The sequence below is a fragment of the Grammomys surdaster genome, unplaced genomic scaffold (genome assembly GCF_004785775.1).
Source record: "Grammomys surdaster isolate TR1022 unplaced genomic scaffold, NIH_TR_1.0 66, whole genome shotgun sequence".
NCBI classification, from domain to species: domain Eukaryota; kingdom Metazoa; phylum Chordata; class Mammalia; order Rodentia; family Muridae; genus Grammomys; species Grammomys surdaster.
In genome coordinates this window covers 7865093-7890593 of record NW_021604568.1, presented here as the reverse complement: position 1 = coordinate 7890593, position 25501 = coordinate 7865093, and the positions used below count along the sequence as shown (strand labels likewise).

Here is a 25501-nt window from a genome sequence, read left to right as displayed (position 1 = left end):
AAACATTGTTCTCTTTGAAACATTGTTCTCTTTGAAACATTGTTCTCTTTGGAACAACTCACATTGCAACACTTTTTCATTACTATACTTTATTTTATTTATTTTCATGTCTTTCCCAGGGCAACACTCCCTCTAGTGTCTGTATAGGGCTCTCAGGTTCCATCCTTGGTGTCCTAGATGAAGACCAAAAAAGGAATGCAAGCCAGTCACTGACTGGCCGAAGATTAGTACAAATTAATTACTGCATTTTGTCAATGTGATCGTTGTGGGAATACAAAAGAAGCTGGCTACAGATATCTGCGGATATTGTTTTCACACCACACACAGCTAAGAGGAAAAAAATGGAGCATGACGGTCTATCCTCAGACTTGGGGATAACGTCAAGAAATGTCTCGTGATTCCTGTGAGGTGTAAGCACCGATACCCAAGCCCGAAGAAGTTCCTCCCATTTCTCTGATCACTTAACCTTCCACACAATAAAAAAAAAGCCCTGGGGAAATGTTCCACTTATTTCCATCATTTACCATCAGGCTTATCGCTGATTCTAAGGAAAATTCTAAGTATAAGTATTTCAAGGAGCTGGAGCCCTGTCAGCCACCCCATGGTAGGTCTCCTCAACTGTTCCTCTCAGCACCTCATACAAAGCAGACATCATGGAGACTTGTGTGAGAACAGAAAGTATAGGATGTGACTGAAATGAGCATCCTGCTGACGACGCCTGTGTCTCACAGAGGCTTTACCATCATCTCCTTGGCAAACTGTGGGCAAGTAGCTCCTTCCTCTGCTTCAACATTCCCATATGAAAGCCAAGAGAAGAGTTGCTTCCAGACACAAAAGCGGTACCTAACCCAACCGGAAAATGTCTCCAGTGCTTGCTACATATGGGTCAGATACTTCTTTTAAGCACATTGCCTTGTATGATCTCATTTAAAATCCTTTCAACTGACCAAGTGAAGGGTGCCCCTTTGTACAGGCAGAGAGAAGGTAACAACATTCCAGAGCCACATAGCTATTCAGAAAGAGAGAGAGGACTGAGCCAAAGCAGCTGGCTCTCAAATCGACTTTTCACATTCTCTATCTATCCATTCTCAATAAACCCTGAAGAGGTTTGCATTCAGGATTTAATCCCTCTACAAGTATTAGTTCACACATATGATAAACCATATGCCATACGACTTACCCATGCAAAATAAGCCCACATTCTACATCATGTGGCATCCCTAATTATCCTGTATAACTTCAACTCCAGCTTTTTCCCTTAAGCTACATTTTCTTCAGCATTTGTGAAGACACGGATTCCTACATAGAAAGAGACCGAGTTTTATTGACCAATATCCCTGAAAGGCTGGTCTATCTGTGCTGCAAATCCCTCTCATCTCAGCCAAGGGGAAAACATTTTCCCTTCTTCCCAGCATAGACCTAGTATTAAAAATCTACATGTGTAGCCCTGAAGTTCTGGGACTTTGTCTACATTTACTAAGGCATGATTGTTAGTGTTCTATAAAGAATAGCATTTCCATAAATAATTAAACTCAAACAATCACAACAAGCAAGCAACTATATTTGATTGACTCACTAATTCAAATAGCCAGGTGATTTACCAAGGCTCCCATCAGCAATTGTTGGTCAGCTACAGCTCACCCAACATTAAGGAGCTCATTACTTACTGTCTCCAGCCACTGCAGTGGGTGGACAGAGTGACTGTGGAAAGGTTACAGCGTGGATGTGAAGTGTGCTTGAACACTTGCTCTACTCGCAATGACACTTGCAAATGACAGACACTCTTAATGGAAGTTGTGGAACCTCTGTGATGGGAAGATGGCTTTCAGAGGAGGTTCACTAGGGGTGGATCTTTGAGGGCTTTAATCTGGCAAGCTTCTGTGATTCCTTCTTTGACTCTGATGATGTGTCCAGCCACTCCATGCTCCTGCTGATATGGTCTTAGCCACCCCTGCTACCATGCCTTCTCCACCATGATGGAATATATCCTCTGTACCTTGAAGCCTAATGTGTTTTTCCTCCCTTGAATTGTTTCTGTGGTCTTTTGGCTACTGTGATGTGGAAAGCAATACAGGTCTGAGGAATCTATTCCGGTCTTGCATATAGTCATTCTAGGGCTCAGGATACTCTATCTATTAAATGGGTAGTACTAACCTTACCCAAGCAAAAGCACATGGACACTTCTGGAAGGAAAATTATTTGTTAACCTGAAGAGATAAGGAGAATATCAAGAAGGAATAGAAGAGTTTGTTCTGAGAGAGAAGAACAGTTGGGGTCCAGCTGTAGGATGTGATGTGGCTGTCTAAGCCTTGTGCTTTGTCCAGTATTGAGTAATTTGATAAAGACAGTTCCCAAGAGCACCTCTAACCATGACATTCCTTAGGTATAAGATTCTTATAGTATCTCCCACAGTGCTTCTCCTTCCTTAAAGCTCATAGCTTCAAACAATCACTCGACAATTAACCACACATCACCCTCACAGCGTCTGTCTTGTTGTCATGTGATATTTAACTTTACAGAAGAGGAGGCTCACATCCAAAGCATGCGAAAGGGACCTTGGGGCAGATGCTGTCAGGTCTTTGTTTTTCACCTCTCCATCACATCCCCATCGAGCTCCAGTAGCCAGAACAATGGCACTCGGACCTCAATTGCTCAGCAAATGGCTGAACAGCCTGTGAGAGTAGATAGCTAATCTCTGAAACACATGAGAAGTCAGAACCACTGGCTCTTTATTTCTATCCTCTGTTAAGTGTAGTAAAGATCTCACTGAATCTTGTCCTAAAACATATACGGAAGTGGCCAGGCACATGTCTTCATCAGTAAAGTGTTTACATACGGCACCACCTCTGAAGGTATCAGTCAGCAATCTCGCTCCCCTAAACATTAGAGGCTGTTGTGGAAGCTGTCAATTTCCCTGCAGAACTTGATGGTAAGCCCCTATAGCTGAAGACAAAAACATGCTTACAAACATGGAGAATTAAGCTGGCACTTGCCTGAAAGCCTCATTCCTACTGTCTAGTTTTCACGGTGCAATTTACACTGCTAGAAGAGAAAAGTAATCATCAATTTGACTCAGCTACAAACTCTGAGAGCTGATACAAGGACCAACCTGACAAGACACGCCCACTGGTACAGTAGTGGCACAAATGGTGTAGGAGTAACCAACCATTTTCTGATTGGATTTTAGCACCACTTCGCAGCCAAGAAGCTGTGGCTAGATAGTTCATGGGACCTACTACTATTGTGTTGGGATGACATCGCACAAGACCTGAGTTCAATACCTGGCATGCACATAAAAAGCTAGGCATGCTCTCACCTGTTTATAATCCCAGCACTGGGGAGGCAAAGACAGAAAAAAATGACAGGAGGTAGCTGGTTAGCCAGTTGAACCTATCAATGAGCTTTGCGGTTCAATAAATGAACATATCTCAAAAACTAAAGTGGAGAGCGATTGAGGAAGACACTCACCATTGCCCCCGACCTCCGTACATGTACACACATCTACAGGCACCTATATATGTGCGCACACACAGAGAGAGACTCACACATGAACATGAGCACACAACCAAAGAAATTCTCATGTGAAATAACAAACTGAACACTTATATTCAGTGTTATTAAGAGACGGTGTTAATCTATTTGTCATCTGAGGGTAAAATGATTTCCCTTTCCCCATAGTTTGGACACCATCTAGCTCCCCGGAGCAAAATGCTACTGAGTCATGTGGCAAGCATAGGAACAGAACCTATAATTGGTATCGAGCATTTATATAACTTAATGTTTCATCCCTCACCCTCCAAATACTGAAAAATATAAGATTATACTAACAAATGGTTAAATGTGTGGTCCAGTGTAAATTCTGTAAGTCATTAGGAAAGGGGGAGTAAATGTTTCCTGGGAAGTTCATAGAGAGGACTGAACCATGGATGGGTGCACTGTAACAGAAGCCATGTCTCAGGTGGAAGAAGTCTAGGAGCAGAGCCAATCCGAAGTCTGGGACAGGGCACACTCTCTGCAGAGGAGTTGACCATGGGACAGTCAAGTCATGGGTTGCAGAAGTAGACTCAGGACACTCAACACACACAAGTGAGAGCCCTTTAATGCCATGACATTTGGCTGCGAATTCAAGAAGCCAGAGGTCTTCACACTAGAACAGAGACATGCAAAATGAAGCCATTCCTGCTTACAGTGTCTGTCAAGTGTCATATCTGTGACGATGATTTCAAATTCCTCTGTAGATTGTGCTCCGTGAAAATGGGAGGTGCCATTCACTCATCCACTGATTTGAACATTGCTAAGTATCTAAGCAAGGCAGAACACCCCATGCTGCAGTGTCTATCAAGAATAAGAGGTCCCATCCAGTCCCTCTGCCAGCAACACACACACACACACACACACACAAGAATAATGTTGGTTAACTAAGCTCCCTTCATGCCTCAGAGTCAGACCAGCTCAAACTGCATCTTCAACCTCTTCTTCTAAAGGGTCTCTGGTCTCCCAAATCTGCTAATGAATTGTGCTTTGCATTTTCTCCCTGTAAGAAAATCTCTCTCACTATCCAAAAGGCCAAGGAAAGGTATAAAGCAGGAAATCTTTGAGTGGGTAGGTAGATCAAGCTACAGACCTCAGATGGCTTGCCCATCTGCACCTATCCCTAAATGAACTGCCGGCCTCCAGGGATGGACCTTGTGTCTCTGTGTTAGGCTCTCTTGTACTTCTCTGTGGCTTTGACTCTGGTCGGTAGATCTCAGATCCCAGATAAATAGAATAAAAGTGCTTCCTGAGCTTTCTTGCCACTGGATCCACCAACCCCCAACTCCTAAACCCAACACAATTGGAGAAGGCACCACTCAGCTTTCATTCCCTGCCAATCAAAACACAAGTTCCAAATACTGCATTTCAGCCATCAGTAAATAGGGCCTCCAGATGAAGGCATTTGCTTTTCTTCTCACCTTGGAAACCACCACAGGCTCTGAGAAGCAGATCAGAGCCAATAACCTAGCCATCAGAGGACTCTTGGAGCAGACAAACAGCCTTGGCACACCCCTCCTCCCCTCATCCCCACTCCTGGCGGACAGTGACCAGGAGCAATTAGTGCCGTTGTGTCCCAATGTGTTTCCTAGCCATGTCTCAACTGAGACGCCTTTCCTTGTAATATTAATTAAAAACAGATTTTTTTGGCAAACCCCTGAAGAACGGTTTCTGCGGCAGTCTTCTTTATTAAGCCTCAGAGGAGGCGAAATGCATTAAGATATTGTGACCCTGGGACAGTGAAGCCTAGGCAATCCAGCCAAAAGCTGTTTGAAAAAAATCTGTTTGCAAGCCACGGTAAAGATGCTCCAGTGAGTGAAATACAATGAATCTGGTCAAATCTGTCACAATTTTTGAACATTAGGAGTAAATATTTTAGATAAAGGCTAGCTGCATTTCCTAAGGGAAATTCCCACCCCACCCCCCCTCGTATGTCTACTAAGCAGCTCCAGGTCTGGCAGAGACCTGCAGTGACCCAGCATCTCCTCATGTCTCTTCACGAAGGCTTCAGGTTGGGCACATTAATTGAAAACTACCTGCCAAGTCATCCCAAGCAGACACACCACAGAGGCAGCAGGATGCAGAGGCTCTGTGTGTCAGCTACTAAGGAGAAGTGGTGCCTGACCTAAGGGAGGATACAGATAGAGGTTCATCCAAGAGAAAAGAGGTAGGAGTGAGCTGGCTGTGCCTTCACAACTTCACACTCTGCAGGGCCATCTGCCAACTCACTGAGCAAGCAAAGAAGCCTCTTCCTCCATCTGAAGGAAACGGACAGAATAATATGTTTTCCTGTTTCTCTGTAAGCCACAGGGACTGGGTTCCCCAGGGTGTTTGTGAAACTCTCTCCAACCCATTAGTCGCTGGAGACAAGCAACAAGCAGGAACAAGGGCAAATCTCCTCCAGGGCAGTGGCACCAAGGCCATGGCTACCTACCTTACCCTAGCCAAGGCCGTGTGATCAGAGTCAGGCCCCACAACTTGATGTTCTGCTCCTCCTTTCTGCCTTGTCTGCTGGTACCTCATTCATCCTCCCTCACCCAAGCAAGCCCACCCTAGTTATTACACCAAAGTAAGCATCTGTCCCAGCAATCAGAATGGGGCCAAAGGTTTTGGGCATGTGAGCCAGCTATGAGCCCACTCCTGGGGACAGTTGGCTGTGCTCTTGGCTAGCTTCGCTGTCCAGCAAGAACACAGAAGCCCTGTCAGTGTATACAAAGATCTCTTCTTGGCCCTATGCTCCTGAAGTACACACTGAACCAGTAGGGCGGGCCTGAGGATGCCCAGCTTAGATATTTCTCACTGTAAACTCTACCAGAGTAGAGCTCAGTGGTCAGCGACTCACACCCACCACCACCAAAGAAATCCATATCGAGAGAGCTGAAGTTCACTACAGGCACTGGGGGGGGGGGGGAGAGAGAAAAATCCAAATTGCTAATACTGGTCAGAGGGCCTGTTTAATGCTTTGAAAGCCATAAGAAAAGGCGGACTTGTCTTTTAGGACAGAAGACCCCAATAAGATCCTGTGACATCTCTCTCCACATAGAAACAGTAGTAAAAAGACCTCCTCACCTTCTCTTCTTGCTGTTGGCAAAGGAGGAGTTAAAGCATACTGCTGAAGCTGCTCCTAGCAACTCTCCCAAAGAGTTCTCCCTCTTTATAGAGCATCCCAGGCTATGAACAAGCTGGTTCATAGATGGCTCAAATCTCTGTGCCCAACTGGTCTGCTACCCAGGACCTTTGTCCCTATATTGATTGAAGAGGCATTTCCCCAGTGGGCACAAGCCAGACCATCCCTCACTCAACCACCCTGATGCTGGACAGAGAAGGCTGTGCATATTTGCCTGTTTGTGAGAAGTACTTTCTCTCTAAAGTCCCATCTCCAGGGCCTTTGTCAATATTTTTAAATGACTCTTAAAATTAAAGCAGAAATGAAACACTTCCGGCTGAGTGAATTTAGTAAGAAAGCCATGCATATGTAAGTATATCCCCTCCTCAAGGAGGAGAAAACCAAGAACACTCCCCCACAATTCTTAATTATCAAACTTAAATGAAGTCGGAATTCACAAGCTCTGCTTCCAGAGAATTATCCCTTCTTCTCTCTCTCCCCTTCCCTCCTGCCTCTATCTCTATATCTTCTCCCCTCCATCCCTCCCCCTCTCCACACACAAACATCTCCCTGGGACTTGAAAGTAAGTCTTCTGTCACCCAGCCCTTCAAAGGTGCACCTCTGCTCAGCCTCCCCTCCAAAGAAGCTCTCCAATCCAAGACTTGGGGGTGGTGGAGCTATCTTGATGGAGATAGGCAGATGAAACCATTAGTCACTGAGCTGCCCTATGCATTTCCACTCTTCTCCTTACAACCCAGCATCTGGTACCCAGGTTTTGCTGCCCCAGCCCCACCCCACTGTGTATCACCGACAAGGGGTAAATCTGTACTTAGTTACTGCTTGCAATGAGCTCTGCAGCCCTTAGCTTCCTTATTATTCAATGCTCAGCCCCGTGACCCCCATGCTCCCGTAAAATAAGGCAAACATTTCCCCAGGAAGTCTTTTCAAAGGCCAGTCATGAAGGGACACACAAAAGAGGCAGCACTTCCCATTAAATGAGCTCTCAGAGCTGCTTGTGAATCCCTAGTCCTCTTAATGGAACCCCTGCTCAGCTCTAAGTCTGGTTCCCAAGTGAACTGGAAAGTCATACCAGAAAAGAAAAAAAAAAAAAAACATTTGGCAAGGCCAGGTGAAATAGCATAGTGATCACAAGAAGAGGTTTGGGGGGAGCTAGTTCTTGCTGGGGATATTGAGATAGAGTGAGCCCTGATAAGCCCTGCCCATCGCTGCCCAAATTCAGCTGGACACCCCATTCCTAAGTCCTGAAGCCTCTGGAGCTGGTTTAAGGAAGGTGCCACCTCTTAATGCAACAAAGTCTTCAGGGCCCAGATGACAAGGGGAAAGGAGACGAGGTATGTTGTGTTCAGGAAAGAGCAGGGTCTCAACTTTGATCCCAGAGTCTCTGAGTTCTTTGTGAATCAGGACACAGAGGCAAAAGTGAGTTTTCTGTTCCCTGGCTCGTGCGACGTGCGAGCAGCGCAAGCACGAGGATGAGCAATGGGGAAAAGGGTGTGGAAATTCGCTTCACGCCTTAAACTTTTTTCCTGCCTGCCCCCACTGGAAAGCCTTCCAGCTTGGATGATGCAGCCCCACAGCTCCCAGCCTGGCTAGAACGTCATGCGCCGAGCAGTGACCCCAAAATGAACAAGTGTTCTGCTGTCCCTCTGGCCTCAATCGCCCTATCTCTCTGGTTTCCTTCACGTGACCCCAGGGCAAAAAGGGAGCTCCTCCAGTCTCGGGAATTTGTCTAGAGATTTCTCCACATCAGCCCACGTTTACACTCACGAATTCAAGCACCCTTTCCCCAGAAAAGAAAAAGTCGCTCTCTGCAGACCTGAATGCGGGAGAGAGCAACCACAGATCCCTCACCCAGGCAGCTTTAAGACACACTTTCCTCTTAGCTCTCCAGACAGCCTCAATACTGGGGTCTTCAGTAAACAGATGCACACGCCATCTTACAACAAAACTCGGCTAACCTGTTGGGGGCGTGAAGTGGGCAGGACAAATCCCTCTCTAAAAGTCCAGTCATTCTGATTCTCCTTCTGGACCCTAAGAAACTATTTGCCCCTCGCCCCTGGCCCTTCGCCCGCGCCCCTTTACCCTTGGCTGTCAGGAAACTAGCGAACCGTGCCAGATGGGTACTCACACTGCTGTTGTGTCCCGACCAGTGCACCATGGCTTGGTTGTGAGCTGAGTCCCCGGTCAGTGCAAAAGACGTGCTGGGCAGCCGGAGCTCCTCAGTGGCCGCTGGTCCTCCAGTCCGCATCGCCTTCACCTCCTCCCGGGAACCTTTAGTGTGAGGACGGCTTCCTTTGGCACCATCTGCGGGAGCTGTAGCCCAAGCGTCCCCGCGCTCCAGGGTGCTAGGGGGCTGCGCCCGGCGAGTCCTCCTCGCGCTGCCCGCCTGGCTGGGAGCTGGGATGCCCCGGACCCATCTCGCGCCTTCAGGCGACGTTCCCGCAGCTTCAGTCGGTATCTCCCCGCGGCTCGCCTGGGACAGTAGCTCTAGCCTGGACCGGCGTCTCGGTGCAGCGGCTCTCCGTGCAGATGCCAGCTCCTCAGACCACCGGTTCTCCGCTGCCCGTGGCAAGAGAGGAGGCAACGCTGGTGGTCGCGAAGCCGGGGACACTAGGCGCCCGGGACCTCCCGTCGTGCCCCAAGTGATCTCGGCGCCGGCCAGGACCCACGTTGACAAAAGTAGCAGCCCCGTCCGGGCGAGGGGCGCCCCGGGCCAGCCTGCGGGGCGCTCAGTGCCTGCCGCCTCCATCCCGCTGCGGCTACCGCGGCTCGGGCTGCCGAGTGTGTGGCGCCCGCCGAGGTGCGGGTCCGGCGGAGGGGGGGCTGGGGGATGCGCGCGCCGGCAAGCGAGCTAGAGACTGTGTCAGGGGAGTGAGGAGGGGGCGGCCGGGAAGGAGGTGGCTCCGGCTGGAGCGCCTCGCCTGTCCCCTGCACTCTTCCCCCCTCTGGATTACTTGCTCCTAGGTCCAGAGGGCGATTCCAAAACCCAAAAGCAATTACTAAATGCTCCCTAGCTGCTCCGGCGGGTTTGATGCTGTTGTTGAAAAGCCCTCCTCCCAAATCTTTCCCACCGACCTCTTATAGAAATTTTAGGAAAAGGAGAGTTCAGAGGAAATAAGAAAATCCTCTTTTAAAACAAGCAGTGCTAGCCGGATCCTGGAGGAGGGGCTCACAGCAGACCCTAATCCGGAGTCTCTCGGAAATCCAACCTCCAGCCAGCTTCGGGCGCAGAGTTGGGAAGGCGCTCCTGGCTGCGTTTGGGGATTCACTCTTCGGGTCTGTTCTTGGGAGAGGAAGCCGGCGTGCGGGAAGTATAAGGTCTCCAGGAGGAGAAGGAGGAGTAAATTGTTTCCACTGCCAACTGTTCTCGAACGGGAGACCAGGGCCAGCCGGGAGCTTCCGCGCTGAAGCCAAGCGCGGGATGGACCCACGACTCTGCTCTAGGCTCCCCGCCCCCGGAGGCCTGCGCCCCCTCCTGGTGCGGGGGCGCGGGGAGTGCGTGCGTGCGCGTGCGTGCGCGCAGGCGAAGGGGGGAGAGAGGGAGAGGGAGACCAGGGTGTTCCGGGGCTGGCGGGAGGGTGCCTCGGGGTGTGGGGGGTACCTGATTGATCTGGTTTGTCGGGGGGAAGGGTGTTGCTGGGTGTGCGGGGGCGCGCGGCTCCGTGCGTGCGCGTTTACAAGAGCTTGTGTGAGACCGGGGCGGGGCGGAGTGCGAGGTGCGCTCCGGCCGCGGGTGCTCAAGGATTACGCATAGGCTGTTTGCACATCCAGAAGCCTGTGAGTGGTCAGAGGCAATGAGGAGAACAAGAGTGGCATCCCTCTTCCTGAGGCACCCACGGTCCCCCAGCACCTGTGGACGTTATCAGATTAAGCTGCCTGGAGGTCCGGAAAGCGAGCCGGAAAGCAGCAGGATGAGGGCTGACTTTCTGGGGACCCTACACTAGATGTGGGAGGACAGTAGTAGAGATTCTGCTCCCACCGGGGAGATCCAGGTCCTGTTTTTCTGCCAGGGACTGCTAAGATCTTGCCCTTCTGGCCCCCAGACGCGGTTCTGAGTAGGGCCAGTTGTCTCAAAGTGCCCACCACTATATGGAAGGTCCCCTGCCCAACGCAGCGTGGATTTTTCAGATCTCCTGTCCCCCGTCGCAGGAGGGTATGCGCGCCTGATGCGACTGGGACTCTTCCAGACAGCAGGAAGACGGAGACTTTGGTGAGCAGGAGAGAGGGAGCTAAGCTTAGGACCTGCTGGAGATGCAGCTTACAATCGTTAGGACAGGTGGCCTCCAGGAAACACCCGGAAAAGGATCAGGGTGGTGGGGCAAGGCTGAGTGAGGAGCACAGCCTCCAAGTTGTTCCTTCCTCTTCGGAATTAGAAGAGATTCTTTGTAGAAGGTGAAGGCTGGCGATGGAAGAGGAATTGTGGTTGGAGGTGTGAGTGAACAAAGCGGGGAAATGGAAGAGAGGATGGTGCGGGGAAAAAACACTAGGAACTCTGAGAACGCCCTGGGAAAGATCAGGTGTGCTGCGATGCGAAGGCGCCTGGTTCTGGGCCTGCGAGGGAAGGATGAAAGCCAGGGACTCCCGGGAGTCCTCACCTTTTGAACTTTCTTTCTCACCAAAGCTAAAATGAAGAGTGAGAGCAAAGGAGATGGCTAGGCTGGACAAAGAAGACAGAAACAATTCCCATCCAGAGTGAAATGGACCTGGTATTCGTGGATTTTCCCAGATGCGGGGCAGCATGCTGATGTGAGAAAAGTTGCGAAGCTACGGGTCCAGGTGGACGCTGGAATCAGAGCTGGGAGAGAATGGGCTATCCGTTGGTGCCCAGCGCCCCTAGCGGAGAAGGCTGGGAGCTGCAACCGCAACCTAGTGAGGTTTACCTCCTCTGATCTTTAGGCAGAGATGCGGTGATTTAAAGGATCAGTCTGTCAGTTCACCTCTGAATAGAAGTCTCCCCACAAGGGAGGTGCTGGCCAGTTTCCGCGCCACTGTCTCTACCCTCAACACATACACACCACACATACACAAGGAAAGCAATCTCCGAACGCCTAAGAGAGGTTACCTTTCTCTTCAGGAACATCTACCCCTGTCATTCCCAAGAGAGATCTTCCAGGCTGACTGAGCAGCTAAAATGTTGAGGGCAAAGGTGTACAGAAGCTTCTCATGGGGGTGACAGTTCTTACTGTGACAAAGTCTCTCCCAGTAAAGTTTTTCTCTGGTTTGCAAACATGTTAGGACACCCCCACTGCCCCCTATCCCAGGCTGACTTCAATTACATTCGATCAGCTTCTCCTGTCACTGATGAGTAAGCACATTATAAAGAAAATGTTTGTTTTGGCTCACAGTTCTAGGAATAGTGGAGGTCAAGATTGGACAACCACATATGCCGAGGTGACCATTCCTGTCACAGCATGAAGGGTGCCATCACAGGTAGGAGTGCATGTGAGTGACACAAAAGAGATCGCTGGCTTCACAACAACCCATCATCTCAAGTATTAATCTAGTTCCTGCAAGATCTAGAACTCTCTCAAAACTGCATTAGTTATAAGGCTGATAGTCCCACTGCCCCCACTTTATTCTAGCAGGGAACTAAGACTTTGCATGAGTTTTGGAAGGAAGAATCACATTCAAACCAGAGGATCTGAGTGCCTATGCTATAGAGTACATACATCAAGACCCTGCAAGATCTTAGTTATGTAAACACACGCCATGTGACCTTAACACTTACACCTAACTCTTAACACTTGTCAGTTCCAACCTAAAGTGGCTTCGCCTGGTCTCTCGAGTTCACACACTGTGGTGATTCTAACCCACAGCGTCACTTGTCTGAGAGTTGACGTAGCCGCCTATCATTTCTTCAAGTCTTCCCTTCTCAGAGCCAGCCAGAATAAGGCAGCAACAAGATATGAAACTCTTGAGTAATTGTAGTGAAATTGTTTTTAAATTTTAATGTGTCAAATTTGTCAAACATCTACATGTCCACTTATGACAGCGTTGAAGTTGTTAAAACGTTTTTACATGTTTTGTACCAGGTCTTCACAACCAAATTCATATTTTACCCTTATAGAAGAATTCAGACTACCTACATTTTGAATGTTTAATTATCATATGTAACTGGTGGCTACTGTTTTTAAACACTATAGCTTCAGACACAACTTGTTATGCGTGAGGAAGATGATGTTACGAATTGACCCCAAAGTTCTTGAGTGATAAGTCACTATACATTTCTTAGAATGGAATTCAAAGTTGTGTGCACTGTTCCATCTTCATGACCCTTCTTACTGTGTCCCTTAAGGCTAGATTATACCTTCTGCTGTGGTTTTACTGTAGTTTCTTGTCTGCCCCAGTCCCATAGTATCCACCACTGGATACATAATCATGATAATCATGTCAGCATCTTCACCAAACTCTTTGTTTTCTTACCTTGTCCCTTTGAAATTCAAAGAAAAGGACTGTGGTCTAAAAGTCCCCGTCTCTTTTGTTGACATAATGCCTGGTTCAGCTGAAAAGAACAGGTTTATAGATAAGACAAACCCTCCCCTTTAACCCAAGGGAAAAGCAAAGGAGGTCACATAGAGAAAGGATTTTGTCACCAGACCTTCTGTTCCTATTGTAGAAAACTAGAGAAAGCAAATTATACTTTAAGTTAGCCATGAGATTAGGCTGAAAGTCTCTCTAATCAGTCCTGGATATTTTTTGTTGTTGTTTTTTACTAACCATTACAGTACACTCACACATTGATAAAGTGCTCTGCTCCCTTTTGAACACCCACTGCAGGTACATATAAGGAAGTATTTCACTTATGTTCCCGTAATCAAATAGTCAGTACTCCTTTTATGAAGACTGTAATGATTTCAATGAGAAATGTCCCCCATAGGCTCAGGTATTTGAACACCTGGTCTCCAAGCGGTGGCGTTGTTTGGGGATATTTAGGATGTCTGGCCCTCCTGTAATAAGAATATGAGCACATCTGTAGACAGATGTGAGCACTCATAGCCTTGACCCACTTCCAATTCACCTTCTGCTTTCCACTTGTGGTTGAAGATACGATCTCTCTGCTTCCTGCTACTGCCGCCGTGCCTGACACTGACTACTATGCTGCCTGACCATGATGAACTCTTCTCCTACGAAAACCATAAGCAAGAATAAACTCTTCCTTCCATAAGTTGTTTTTGGACCCAGTATTTTTATCACAACCACAGAAAAGTAACCAAGATGAACTTGTCACCGCAAATTCTCATCCAAAGACTTAGGGCCAGGAATGTGGGCTTCTCCCCTGTACTGCAGCCTTTCTGGAGCGCTTTCTTGAACTGGCTCGTCTTCTCACTCTGTCACCTTCTTGACCTGACGAGCGGAATGCCAAGGTCTCCTGCTCTAATGGACTTCTGGACAGAATTTGTGTTCCCTTTCACTAAATGCTGCTTGATTTTATTGTTTAATGGTCTCTGAACTTTACACGTGTTTATTTTGGGTAAGTTATTTCATGACCTTTGTACAATTAAGAAAAGTTAATTAACATCAAAATAACCATCAGTATTGTAACTCTGAACTTCTTTGGGGGAAACATTCATAAACAAAGTCGGAACTCCAGACAGATACTGCTAAATGACCACTAAAGTCAGGATTCCCTGACACTCTGTGCCTATGAAGACAATTAGTGACTATTTTTGCTCAATATTGTATCCCCAACTTTAGTCTAGTCTCCATACTGTGCTGACCTGGTGCCTGGCTCAGACTGACCTGCAATAAATGTGCAACACACGACAGAACAGATTACTGTAAGTAATAGTGCTTCGGCCACAACCACTAGCCAACTGTTCTTTTGATCATGCAAATACTTTCTTAATGCTTTTCTTAAAATGCAAACGTTAGCAGATTTGATAGATACGAGTGTCCCCTATGGTGTCAGATGGTATTGTAAGCAACAGAACGAAATTCTACTTTAAACAGCAAATTACATTCACTGAATAGATAGTGTCAACTCCTAGACTGAGTTGAAGGGCTAGAAGATCAGATTCAGGGTTCTGTAGGCAAAATGAAACCTGAAATCATGTCACAGAACTGGGCCCAAAGGGATTCTTATTTCAAACATCATCAAAGCTAGGATGCCACAACTTTGACCAACACCCACAGACACTGACTGTTACAGCCACCGTAACTTTCTCCATTCCCCTCCCCCCAGAATCTGACTGCCACCTCTGCTGTTACCACCTCAATTTCTAATTGCTTCTTTGTTGTTATTGGTCAAGCCTGGAAGACCAGCCTTAGACATGCAGTAAAGACTATGATTTAGAACCCAGAAATGTGGCTGAATGGTACTACTTGGTATGTATGAAGCCTTGGTTTGATCTACAATACAGCATGTACAGCTACACCTGTAACCTCAGTCTTCTGGGAGGTGGAGAGAGAGGATTAGAAGTGCAAGGACATTCTTTGCTATAAAGGAAGTTGGGGTCCAACCTGGGCTAAAGAGCCAGAAAACAAAGGGAGCTATAATCAACCTGAAATAAGAAATGTAGAATAATGTTCCAGTACACAAGAGAGAGCTCATCTGTTGGGCAGCCACCAAAATAAATAAATATCCATTTATACCTATTATCCAAAACCAATATTTCTTAGAGGAAATAATAGGACTCAATTCACTTCATCAAAACCTCTTCTAGTAGAGAAAACTGAAACAAAATTCTCATGTGATAGCATTTCAAACAGTACCTGTGCAGAGCTGGATATCTAGCCAACAAAATCCTTTTCTGCTGCAGAGGCCACCGACTTTGGTTTGTATGGTGATACGCAGTAACATTACAAATTCTGGCTATTGAATAGTCCTAGACCAGCACAGCCTTAAGCATTCTAGCACACTGATTAGAAGTCCATGCTTTAACAAAAGTATCTGTGTTTCAGTCCTAACCCTACCAACCACCAGTCCAGTCGCCTTAAACAAACTGCTTAGCTTCCTGCCCCCAACCTTCATCTGCAAACACAGGTGCTAACTACACTTAACGGCACAGGGTGACCGTGAAGATCAAGTAAGTTAATGTCCGTAAGCCATTTGGAGTGCAGATGAAGTGCTAGGTAAGTTTGACTGTGGAGACGGTCTTCTCTGTCGCTTTAAATGGGTTAAAAACACCTAAGAGACTGGGAGAGACTGCAGGTGTGCTTCTGATTGTGTTTCAGAAACAAGGTGTTTCAAGAACTCCTTATGGCTCTGGCCTAGTCAATGAACTATTATTTCCTTGGTGGAGTCATTAATCTCGTTGCTGTGGGTGATGATAAGGATGTGAGGCCCTTGGGGAAAGTGAGTCATAGAAGACTTGTCCTTTGGACTGTGTCTTGCCACAATCTCAAGCTGCCCTGCTTTATTCCTGTCTGCCCAGAAGTGACTAACAGCCTCCTGCATCGCTTGCTTCCCCTCCATAATGTTCTGCCCAAGTGTGCAGTGCTGAGCAATCATGGACTGAGCATCTGAAACATGAGCCAAAATAAATCTCTCCTCCATTAGGATAGCTGTGTCATGTGTCTGGGCCATCGCTATGTAGCAGTGAGTAACACAACCATGCTTGTTTTCCTCTTCATAACTGTTCTATGGAAAGCATGGGTCTGCTCCCACCGCCAGGAAGAAGACATCTGAGTTGGAGGTTGGGTTGCAGATTCTAAGGGACAAAACTTTAGGTTTGAATATGTATCTGTCTGACATTGGAGCTAAGAACTTCTCTGTGGTCTGTCTTGTATTCCTGTACACATAACACCCCAAGCCATAGTCATCGTTTTAATTTTAGTATATCTGAGATGAAAGTCAGGACTGTACTGTACTTCCCTGGTCTACACACTATGAAGACTGACACCTGTAACTGTTCCCCAGTAGGAACATGGTTCTCGCACCTTGTCCTACAGTCTGAGAAGAGGATGGTGATTTAGTGGTGATGTTCTTGTCCTTACATAACACTCTCTTAGTAAGAAAGAGAAACATCAGTCTGTGGATCCCAGCCTGTGTTCGGGTAGCAAGTTCAGGCTGAAGACATCAAGCCAAAAATGGAAAGTTCATCTCCAGGAAAGAACACACTCATTAAACGGCTGAAAGTCATCAGCAATTCTGTCAACATTTTCCCTGTAGTCGTGGCTCTAAAGGGAAAGGGTGGGTTCAATCTAATGAGCTGGATGCAGATAGAAAAAGACGTCTGGCCGGAAAGTAGGTTTCTGTTTTCCTCCTCCTGATGATTCACAGTGCAGAGCAGCATTTCCTTGAGCAAACGTTGTCTTTTCATAGCTTGGGCCATAGAAACATCCAACTGGGGTCCCTGAGATTGGTGAGAGGATGGGGCAGGGGGACAGGTGGATGAGACTGAGGAGGGACAGACTGAGAAGCACAAGGGCAGCCATGGCACAGGGCACATTCTCAAAGCACAGGAATGAACAATGGTGAATGAAGCCAATGTGATGGCTTTCATTTTACACAGGTTTTATGTCGTGTCTAAAGCCTCGGGAAGAGGTAATTTTCCTGAAGGGGATTTTCCTGTCAAGGTAATTTACAGGTGTATTTGGCTTGGCTTTTCTAGGAGTGGGACAATGCTATGCTCTTATTCTTTATCAGAAAGCCTCCTACTGAATAGCAATCCTGTAGGCTTAAGGTTCCTAGAAACAGGTTTAGTTACCAATTAATGATGTTCCAGGGAGGTCATGATATTATAGCTCTTCTCTGGGGCGGAGATATAAGGCAGGTCCCATTCTTCTCATCAATAATCACTTCCTAGAGCTGAGACTTTTGGTCTTTAAAGCTTATGGTGGAGAAGTCCAGCCCTAATGTCTGCTAATTCTGCTGTGATCTAAGTATCTTCTTCATGCCACTATGTATCTGTTATCCTTCCAACGACGTCCTCATGCAGGGCTGCAGTGCACTAAACCTTACAGCCAGTGGGTTAGCCCTGTACAGCCAAGCTGTGGAACACTCTTCCCATCTCTGCACGACCCTCTCACCTCAGCCTTTTAGAGCTGCACCTGCTTCTCACCTGTCCCCATCTACACCTTTGTGGCCACCTGTGTCCAGAATCACTAGTGTTCTCTGCTGTGGAGGTTTTTAATCCCAATCTGGGGTTTCTACCCAGCCTTGATCATTCAATTTCAGGATAAAAGACATATACAACCATTCTATTTACAATAAGCCTTAATCGGCTCTAGAGCTGGTCAGATAGCTACCCTCTATGCTATTAAAATCTATTTCCTGTCAGTATCCCTGAGTTATTACTTACTATGTTTCATCTGGGCTGCCCTTTACTCCAATTCCTCAGCCCTCAGGGCCATGTTTTCTAGACTCCTAACCCATAGCGACTTTCTCTTCCTCCTCACCTTCTTCTTTCTCTTGTGGTTCTCCTCAAGGATTTAGAATTCCAAGCCCTGGAAGCCTAAACCTCGCCTATGTCTCTTCTGCCCAACTATTGGCAGTTGGTATTTTTATTTACCAATCAGAAATAACTTGGGGGCAAATTCACATAGAATCACTTGGGTCTCTGGGGCAACCGGGTATGGGGTGTGGCCTACACTTAGCGCTACAATACACAGCAATAGACCAAACCCCAACAGTTCTCTACTCCTGTAATTCTGTCATTACAATGGCCTCCTTAAATAGAGCCATACACTGTGAAACTGATGTGATTGGCTTTTCTTCACCACTTGACACAACTCCCTGAAGATCCATCCAGGTTGTCATGTGCATCTGTGGTCTGTTGTGATTTAATCCTAAATCACATCCTAGGCTTTTCCTCAGCCAGAGTTTATCAACCTTGTTGAAGAAGCCTGTTGAGATGTTTGGATGTATCAGGAGCAGAGCTACCATACACATGCATGCACACGTTTTCCGCAAATATAAAATTTTCATTTCTTTGGGAGAAATCCCCCCAAAGTGTCGTGGATACGCCATTTCACATTCCCACCAGCAATAAGTGAGAAGCAGATTTTCTCAGTGGTTCTCAGCAGTTGGTCTTACTAAGTCTTACTTTCAGGTCCTCTGGTAGGTGAGCAGTGGACTCTCCTTGTGGCTTTAATCTGCACTCCCCAGGGCCTAAGCCACAGCTTTCTGGGTTCAGGTCTCCACCTTTGTTTCTTCTGCAGGGAAATACCTCCTCATTCTCTTGCAGACAGCCGCTTTGCATATGATTGCCTCCTGTTTTGTGGGCTTGTTCTGCTTGCTCAGTTCATGATTGTTTTTTGTTAGAATCTTGGGATTTCACATCTTGTACAAATAGAACAACTTGACCAACTAGACTGCTTCTTTTCCAGTCTGCTTGTCTTGACAGGTTAGCTTAGCGATGGGCATGGCTGTCTCCAGTCTGTATAGCTGGGTTTTTGTTTTCTTTTGGAAAGTCTGCTGTATAAAATAGGTTGACCTTAAACTCACCATCTTCCTGACTGTCTCTTAGGGCTGGAATAATAGACGGGGCTCACCATAGCCAGTCTTCTTACCTTTTAATTCATTCTCTTAACTTTTTGAAATGAGTATAACTTCCAGCTGTATATTGAAGACAGGTATGAAGACAGGACATACCAGCCCTGCTTCTGACTTAGGTGAAAAGCATTCAGTATTTCACCACTGACCACGATGTTATCTGGAGGTTTTATTGGAGTTCTCCACCAAATAGAAAAAAAGATCCACTATCTTCCAAGTTTTCTAAAGTTTCATCATAAATAGGTGTAAGCTTTTGTCAAACTGTGTTTCTGCACCCATTGATGCAGTCTGTTGGTTTTTCTTCTTTAACCTATTAGCATGAATTGATTTCCTTTTGTTGAACCAGCCTTTCCTCCAACAGAGCTCACTTAGTGACAGCATGTAGTTGCTTTCACACGTTGCTAAATTCTTTTTGCTAACATTTTAGTAAATATTTTTGTATTCCTATTCATTGATGATGTTGTTCTGTAGTTTCTTATCGTTTTTCTGCTAGTATCTGTATGCTTAATATCAAGACAATAATAATTTACAAAGTAAATTGAGATTTATTTCCCCCTTGTCTCCTTTTTGGAAGGGATTAATTTTTCCTTAACTATTTGTAGAGTTCTCTGAAATTTTCCGTTGGGACAATATTCTTAATCTGTGAGTTTGGTTTCCTTAATAATTCTAAACTTATTTGAATTAAACAAGCCATACAGCAATCATTAGTATATTTGCATGTATGTGAATACTTGTTCATATGTATGAACATGTTCATATGTAGGTTTGCATATGTGGGGGTGCAGGAGCATGTACACATGTGTGAACGTGTATGTGGAGGCCAGAAGTTGATATTAGCTGTCTTCCTCATTCCCTCTTCATCTTGTATATTGAGGCAGTGTCTCTCACCGAACCCAGAGCTCACCAATTCTGCCAGTCTAGGTAACCAAGGTGCTCCATGGATTCCCAGAGCTCACCAGTTCTGCCAGTCTAGCTAACTAACGTGCTCCATGGACCCCCTACCCCCGCCTCCTGCGTGCTGCTATCACAGGCCAACCACCAAGCCTGCTTAGCATTCGCACGTGAGCTGGACATCCAAACCCCAGTCCTTGCATTTGTATCGCAAGTCCTTTCCTCCCCAAGTCGTCTCAGCCTCAATGATCTTTTTTTTTTTTACAAAATACTTTGAAAAATGATTTTGTCCTAACTGTCCAACTGTGTGTGGAGCCCCAAGTCATGTGTCGTTTCTTCATCATCCACGTGATCCCTGCAGATCCTGTCGTGGCATCCCCACTCATGGCATTGCTGACTGTTCCCTCTTCTTCCTCCTCCTCTTCAGCTGCCGGGTTTGTAACACCCACCCCTACCCTCACCTCCTGCCACTGCCCATTCACATTTTTACCAGCTTCTGCTTCCTTCAGTGCTTAAGCTTGGATCTCCTGGAACTAGAGGCCAGAGAGGGCTTTGGATGCCCTAGAATTAGAGTTATGGATAGCTGGGAGCCACCAAGAGGGTGCTGGAAACTGATTGTGAGCCCTCTGCAAGAGGAGCAAGTGTTCTGAACTTCTGAGCTGCCTTTTCAGTTCTCTGAGTTGAAGACTTTTAAAAAATTACTATTCTCTCTCTCTCTCTCTCTCTCTCTCTCTCTCTCTCTCTCTCTGTCGTGTGTGTGTGTGTATGTGTGTGTGTGTGTGTAATCTATCATAATCTGATTTCTTTAGTCATACTGCTTTGGGTAAAGTATAAGAAACACACACACACACACACACCTGCTTTTCCCTTACTTGAAATGTGAATATTCTCTGCACATAGTTTTAGAACCATTTCTGACAGTGGAAACTTTTGCTTCAGTAACTGAACACATTCAAAAACCAAAAGGAAGAGTGAGCACTTATTTTACCTTCGGATACAGCATGCAATATTCCCTATCATTTCCTCTCTTTACGCATCACTTCCTGTAACTGGTCACTGGCTTGGATCTTTTGGTAGCAAATCTTGCTAGTTGTTCTTCATCTTCAAGTGGTTTGCCTTACCTTTGATTCTTGAAGATATTTTCATTGACTGTCGAATTGTGGGTTGGCGTTGGTTTACTTTCAGCACTTGGGAAGTATTACCCCCCCTCCCCCTCATGACCTCCATGGCTTCTGATGAGAAAGCTAGTGTTGTTTGAACTCTTTTTTCTCCAATACTTCATGTGTCTTTTCTCTCTTGCTGCTTTCAAGAGTTTTCTATCTTCCATTTTCAGAAATTTGATGGTGACGAGGCCTGTTGTAGATTCCAATGACTTTATTTTGCCAGAGGTTTGCATTGAGGTTTCTTGGATATGTAACTACTAGAGTATTGGTACCCAGAGACCTGACTCCAAGGCCTTCCAGCATGTTGGGTGTGGCCACATCAGAAAAAGAAAATCCAAAAGAAAGCAAACAGAGACATGGTGTAAAAAAAACGAAAGGGTTTCTGTCAAGGTGGCAGGATGTGGCAAGGTTTAAGAAGATGCAGAATTGGGGAGAAGAAAAGGAAGTATGCATAATCAAGCAATCCTGTCACAATTTGATTTGGATATCAGTTCAAGTTTGCAAGGTGACCCTGAAGAAGTATGTATCACTTGAAGGAATGATTTGTTCCCATGAGACAATGGCTCCTGTTTGGGGGTGCTCTCAGCATGGGGTGATCTATCTGTCAGACTCTACGGTTCCTGGAATCCAAGGCGACTGCAGGCTTAGCACAATGATTAGAGACTTCCAGGCACCTTTTGGGGGGTTCTGGAACAGACATTATAAAAGCTGACAGTAAGATGACCCAGTTTCTCTTATTGTACCTTTAGCCTTAAAGGAGGAGGAGAAGGTTAGCTAGACATTCCACAAACGATTAGCATGCCTATGTGCAGAGTTAAGGAGGCATCTGACCCAAACTAAAGGCGTTAGATACAAAGGGAAGCAGGAACACCAGACTTTCTGCCTTCATTGTTTTTAGAACCCTAGCAGAGAATCCAGTGCTTTTCCACAAAAGCAATTCCAAGCACCTGTGAACTTGCTCCTCCTCCTCTACTTCTTCCTTCTCCTCCTCTTCCTCCTTCTCCTCCTCTTCCTCCTTCTCCTCCTCTTCCTCCTTCTCCTCCTCTTCCTCCTCCTCCTCCTCCTCCTTCTTTCCCTCCTTTTCCATTTCTCAATGATCTTTGAGGTCTATTTGACAATGTATTTATTTAAATTGCACAATTTGTTTGACACAGACACAACTGGAAAATAATCACCTCAGCTGATTAAATATCCGATACCTTAGATAGCTATAGCTTGGGAATTTGGGACATTTTATTACTTTCCCACTCCAGTCCCTTTTCTTGTTTCTTTCTATGGTTCAGAGAACATGAATCCTAGGTACCTGAAAACCTCTTCGACTGTTCATATCATTTTGTTTCTATTTTCTCCCTATTGTTCATGATGGGAAATTTCTACTTGTCCGCCTCTAAGTTCTGATTTCCTCTGTCTCCTCTACACTCTTATTAAATCTACCCTTTGAAATTTTATTTTTAGTCATTCTCTTCTACGATCTCCATTTTATTTTCCTTTGCATCTATTTCCTCTTGGAACTTCCTGCATTTCCACGGATTTCAAACATGTCTTGATTTGTTCAGGGCGGTGCTTTTACAACTGCTTTCAAATCTTGCTCAGAGAGTTCACACATCTCTCTCACCCTGGTGCTGGCATCTAAGATCTTTCCTGCTGGGCCTCCATCAACTCTAGGGTGGTAGGGTTGGACAGAGAGGAGAGTTCTGCTGAACAAAGCTGAGAGTTCTCTGTCTCCACCAAGCCTCAACAGACAAGAAAGTGTCAGTTCGGTGGCCTCCACTGACAATAAAAAAAAAAAATCAAAAACCATTTTAAAGTGGAAGGGGAGGGGGATGCTGCATTACCACCATGTTGTGAAAAAGCTCCAACTGCCTACAATATTGCATCTGGTACCAACCCAGCCGTAGGAGGTATGGCCTCAGCCTCAGCCTCAGCCTCAGCCTCAGCACTGGAAAAAGGATGGCTATACTAACATACTCAAGAAAGCACTACCTACCCTTCCCACTGGGAGTGTTCTAGTTTGGTTTCTGCTGCTGTGATAAACACCAGGGCCAGAAGTAGTTTGGGGAGAGTGGGTGTTTATTTCAACTTGCAGGTTACCATTCGTTACAGAGGGAATCTGGGGCAGAGACTCAACGCAGAGATCTAGAGCAGAAACCAGTGGTTCTTAACCTTTCTAATGCTGTGACCCTTTAAAACAATTCCTCGTGTTGTAGTGTCCCCCGACCATAAAATTGTTTTGTTATGACTTCATAAGTGTAATTTTGCTACGGTTATGAGTCATAATGTAAATATCTGATATGCAGGATATATGATATGTGACCCATATATTGAGAATCACTGGCTTACTGGCTTGCTCAATTAGTTTCCTTAAGCAACCCAAGCCTGCCTGCCTAAGGATGGCCCTGCTTGCAGTGGGCTGAGTTCCTCTATATCAGTTAGCAATTAAGAAAATGTCTCCAGGCCAAAGAGATGGCTCAGCAAAAGAGCACTTCTTTCTCTTGCAAAGGATCAGGGTTTGGTTCCTAGCTCCCACATGGTGGCTCACAAATGTCTATAACTTCAGTTCCAGGGACTCAATGCCCTCTTCTGAATGACTTGGATTCCAGACACACATGTTATGCGAATCCATATACACAGGCAAAACACTCATACATGCAAAATGTAAAAAAAAAAAATCAATTTGTCTCACAGATACAGCTATAGTCCAATCCTATTGAAGGAATTCTTTAGTTGAAGTTCCCTCTTCCTGGGTGACCCTAGGTTTGTGGCAAGGTGACAGCTGAAGCTAATCATGGCAAGGAGGAATAAAGGGTTACCCCCTGCCACTCCACTACAAAACCTTGTTATATCCTTGAGAGGAATGCCTCTCGGCTCCTTATGCCACTTTGTAGGTATTGGGAAGGGTGAGGCCACAGCATTTTCTGTGATGCTTGGCTAGAACAGAGACATTGTTCTCTAAAAGACCTCCAGGCTGTCTTGCCAGGCTCCCCCTGTCCTGGTCCTTCGGCTACAAACAACAGATTTTTATTGTCTGCGACCATTGGTGTTTCTCAGTTGCTAGTTTTCTCATCTTCACAGCCGAGCTGTGGGAGACAAGGAAACCCAACGAATTTACCGCCATGATGTGTGTCTTTAGCTCTGAAAGGCCTTAATTCAATCTGCCTTCTTCCTTCCCTTCAATGTCTTTCCTGTCTTCATTTCACACACAGTGACTAGATGTGTGTGTGTGTGTGTGTGTGTGTGTGTGTGTGTGCACGCTCGAGTGCCTGCATGCATGCATGTGCACACATACCAAGAGTATAAGGAAACACACTTTCTGCTCCTACTTTCCAGAAGCTGACTGTATCTATTTTTATTCACTATTATATCTTCAGTGCCACACCCTTACACCAGGTAGAAGATGGAACAGCTGTTTAATGAATAAATGAGTACAGGTAAGCCTGAGTTTCAGGGAAGACTCTCCACCTGCATGCTTTTCAGTAGACCGAGGCTCTCTTAGGCAGTAAAGCAGCTGCTTTGGAAAGTGGTAACCTTTCATTGGCTGTAGGAGGTAGATTCCTGAAGTTGAGTGTCTGAAAAGCTCAGATAGTCATAACCCTCCCTGCAGACTGTGGTAAAGATTAAACAAGGACCCTACATAAAGGCTTAGCAATGCATTGGTCAAGTTGTAACTTCTGAATAAATACTACTATTATGCAGAACATTGGAGTCATATCAATTAGGTTCCATCTCTTACTGACTTACTATTTCAGAAGTGATGCTATTCCATTTCTGGTCCCTTTGCAGCCCAACAATGTCTCAGGGTGTGTTTCTCAGACTCCCTTCCAGCTCTGGGAAAAGCCATAGGTAATCTAGAGGAGCTTGAGATTCACTGAATTCTTCTGTTCCTTCTCTCCTCCTGTGCTTGTATCACCCTCTAATTGCTCCATCTTACAAAGTTGAATGTGGCTTTCTTGAATTCTGCATGCTTGGTATCCAGCATAACTGGTTGTCACATCTGTTCGGTCCTTTAGAGAGACTGTCCACCGGATCATCATTGTTCCCATAGATATCCATAATAATAACAAAGACTCCTATTCTTGGAACATTTATGACACCCAGTCCCCCTTACAGAAATTTTACAGCGTTTCTTTGATTAACGGTAGGATACAGGCCCTATTGTTATCCCAAGTCTCCCAATATGAAAATGCACTTTGAGCTTGTTCAGTAACTTGCCTGAGATTACAGAACTTCCAAGGTTTGGGACACACAGCATTCTAAGAGGCCATGTGAAGCCAAGCCCTAGGGCTCCTGCCTAGAAAGTACGAACCACCTTCTTCAACATGGACTTCTGTCCTTACCAGTGCTGTGTCTCACAGCTTT

General features: G+C 46.0%; 1 protein-coding gene across 1 annotated transcript in view; it reads right to left on the bottom strand.

Moving 5' to 3' along the window:
• The window catches only part of Sorcs3 (sortilin related VPS10 domain containing receptor 3), a 590390-nt gene extending 580986 nt beyond the window's left edge, over positions 1-9404 (bottom strand). Inside the window, exon 1 of the mRNA XM_028775206.1 lies at positions 8784-9404. Coding sequence (XP_028631039.1) covers positions 8784-9404 — 621 coding nt within the window. The remainder of the gene's footprint in view (positions 1-8783) is intronic.
• Positions 9405-25501: the final 16097 nt, after the last annotated feature.